General features: G+C 39.6%; 1 protein-coding gene across 1 annotated transcript in view; it reads left to right on the plus strand.

Annotated features, from left to right (window-relative positions):
* Nucleotides 1–2,812, plus strand: part of LOC107691355 (ski oncogene-like) — a 34,824-nt gene that overhangs the window by 27,303 nt on the left and 4,709 nt on the right. The window contains exon 2 of the mRNA XM_016489922.1: nt 2,528–2,641. Coding sequence (XP_016345408.1) covers nt 2,528–2,641 — 114 coding nt within the window. The remainder of the gene's footprint in view (nt 1–2,527; nt 2,642–2,812) is intronic.

A 2,812-nucleotide genomic window follows, 5' to 3' on the forward strand; every position in this document is an offset into this window, starting at 1 on the left:
TGTATAAATTAAAGATTAATCCTTATTAAAGTTACAAAAGTTATTTAATCAAGAGCAGTGAGTGATTTCCGTGTTGTTGCTGTTTGGTTAACATTAAGAAAGTGCTGTCACTTTAAGAGAACGCACTGATCCAGTGCACTGACACTGTATGTTCAGCCGGCTATGTCTGCTAGGATACTCACCAAGACGGGCATTTTGACATAATTTTTGTGTGAATTTGTCCATTCAAGCACAATACTTCAAAGAGAACTCAATAAAATATGTGCACGCTGTCTGAGACCTGAACGTGGGTTTGCACAATTCGGATGAGCGTACACACAAATCTTCTCACTGTGCGCACAAGTTCTGATTCGCATCTTCTGGCTCTTGAATGTTTAAACTGGTAAGGCTTAAATGTGTTTAGTTTAAACAGATAGCAACGTGTGCTGTTTAGGTCTCACCTGCGCACGTGAACTATCAACACCCGGGTGATGACTACAGTTATTCCAACATACAGCACTCGCATTGATTTAAGAGTAACTAGTTTGTCCACGTATTGTTTTTTTTTTTCTCTCATCGCTCTTGTTGTAATGTATTGGGAAGCCAGAATTTGTATCCATCAACCGAAACATGCATTAGCCGAACTCTAACAAACCATATTACAGATGCATTGTCAGATTTAAGTTGAACCGCGGTCCTAGTGCATGCCGAACCGTGTGTGGAGAACGGTACGGTTCAATTTTTTACCGAGAACCGTTGCACCCCTATATATATATATATACGTTAAAAGTAATCAAAACCTAGTCTGATTTTATTACATCTAATGTGTAGTGTATGAATAGTTTTTTTTACACCATTTATTACAGAAAAGCTGATATGAATAAATACCGTTCATTTAGAAGCAGTGTTCATTCGCGGTTCAGTGAGGGAGGCCGTGTGAATGCTATGCTATAACAAGTGGATCTTTAGCAGTGAAAAGATTTATAGATAGCCTATATTTCTTTCCTCTCGTGAAGTATACGTTTTATACTATTTCTGCATTAGAAGATTACACGTCCTCTGTCGTTCTATGCCTGTTTAATCACTCAGAAAGTGTATTGAATCGGTAAGAGGCTGCTCTCACAGCCGCCACACTCAGGCTGAAGAGTTCTTGATCATGAATTGGTCCGCGCTACTCTGCGCTCTCTGAAAGTAAGTGTGTGCTTTGTGTGTTTCTCGGCTCCAAGGTCCACGTTACCCACCGTACTCGTCACTGAAGCTGGACATGGAGGCAAGTGTATATCACAGACTGTATAAAAAACAGGTGCAGGGGCGTGGGAAGATGTTTTCGGTGGGGGTGCTGTGTGTGTCCGTGTTGGGTGAAAGGGGGGGGGGGGGTTTCACTTTCGTCGGTTGGATGCCGATTTTGGAAAGTTTTTGCTGCGATGGGCATTTAAAAAAATCTGAAATTCGCTTTTGCGCCATTATCTCCTTGTATTAAAATTAATCTTGTTCGCATTCTGTACAGTTAATTTTCTGATACCACGCGCTTAGCGTCACGTGTTCACGAGGATTATGCTAATCATCCCATATAGAAAACATCACAAGTAAAATTAATAATGTTTATAAAAATAAACATGGATTTATTATAGACCACTTACAATTTACATTTCAGAGATCATTACAAATAAATTATTAAATGCTAAAACTGAATAAATTTAAATGAACAAACTTGGCGTTGCATTTGCAACCATGTGAAAACGGGGTGCTGCAGCCCCCTCAGCACCTCTACTTCCCGCGTCCCTGGGTGTATATTAGCGTGAGTGTGAATCAGATCCGCATTGAAGGAATGGGCTCCAAACAGCCCCGGTCACATAACGTACACCCACGCTTTGTGAATAACAGTAGGGTTTTTATTATTATAGTTCGCTACTTAAGGTTGGTACAGAGAGCGAATGCTAAATAATGTGTACTACAAGATTTCTGTCACTGTAGCAGGTATGAGAAAATCCAGCCCGATATCTCCCCCTTGTGTCGTATCATAGTCAACGACAGAGCCGCAATGCCTGACCTTATTTATCCAGTCATAATTCTCATGTGGTGTTTTTCACCTGAAAACACAACATTTCTCATTCATTGTGAATCATTTTTGTATCAGCACCTCCTCCTGAGTTTGTCCTCACCTAACTTTTGCACTAACTCCGGCTGTCTGGATGTTCGGGTTACGGGGGTGTTTTAAATTCCTGAACTTGAGTCAGAAAGGCACAGGTTTGGGCAGGTCATTGGTACAGCAAAGGTAAACACATCCGGGATCTGACATGCTGAAACCTGAGGGCAAAGGGGAGGATTAGGAACCCTTTTTAGCTGCATGAATACCTGTAGTGTTTGGTTGTTATTTGTACTGATGCTAAATTTACCTCTGATTTCTCTCAGTTATTTGCTGAAAGCTGTAAGTCGGTTTGACACCTACATGGTCAAAGCTGTACCTCAGTGTTGGTTTCTTGGCTTCACAGGGTGTTATTTCATCTCACAGAGTGTGTTTTCTTTTCCCTTCTTTTCTATTTTACAGGCTTACAGTCCCATTCCCTCCAAAAAGTCCAAACATGACTGCTCAAGATCCCCATCAATGGGTAAAGAGAAGCAAGCTGATTGGCTACAGTCTCTGGCTGCATCTGCAAATAAGGTACATTTTATTGGCTTATTGTTTTCTTTATGAAATGCATTATCCAGATAGTAATAGTATTATTTGTCATTCATAATTGTGATTTCAAAGCTTTCATTTATTATTATTATTATATTAGGTTCATATTTAGTTTATATATATATATATATATATATATATATATATATAATA

Source organism: Sinocyclocheilus anshuiensis, unplaced genomic scaffold, assembly GCF_001515605.1.
Source record: "Sinocyclocheilus anshuiensis isolate Anshui unplaced genomic scaffold, SAMN03320099.WGS_v1.1 scaffold1154, whole genome shotgun sequence".
Taxonomy (NCBI): Eukaryota; Metazoa; Chordata; class Actinopteri; order Cypriniformes; family Cyprinidae; genus Sinocyclocheilus; species Sinocyclocheilus anshuiensis.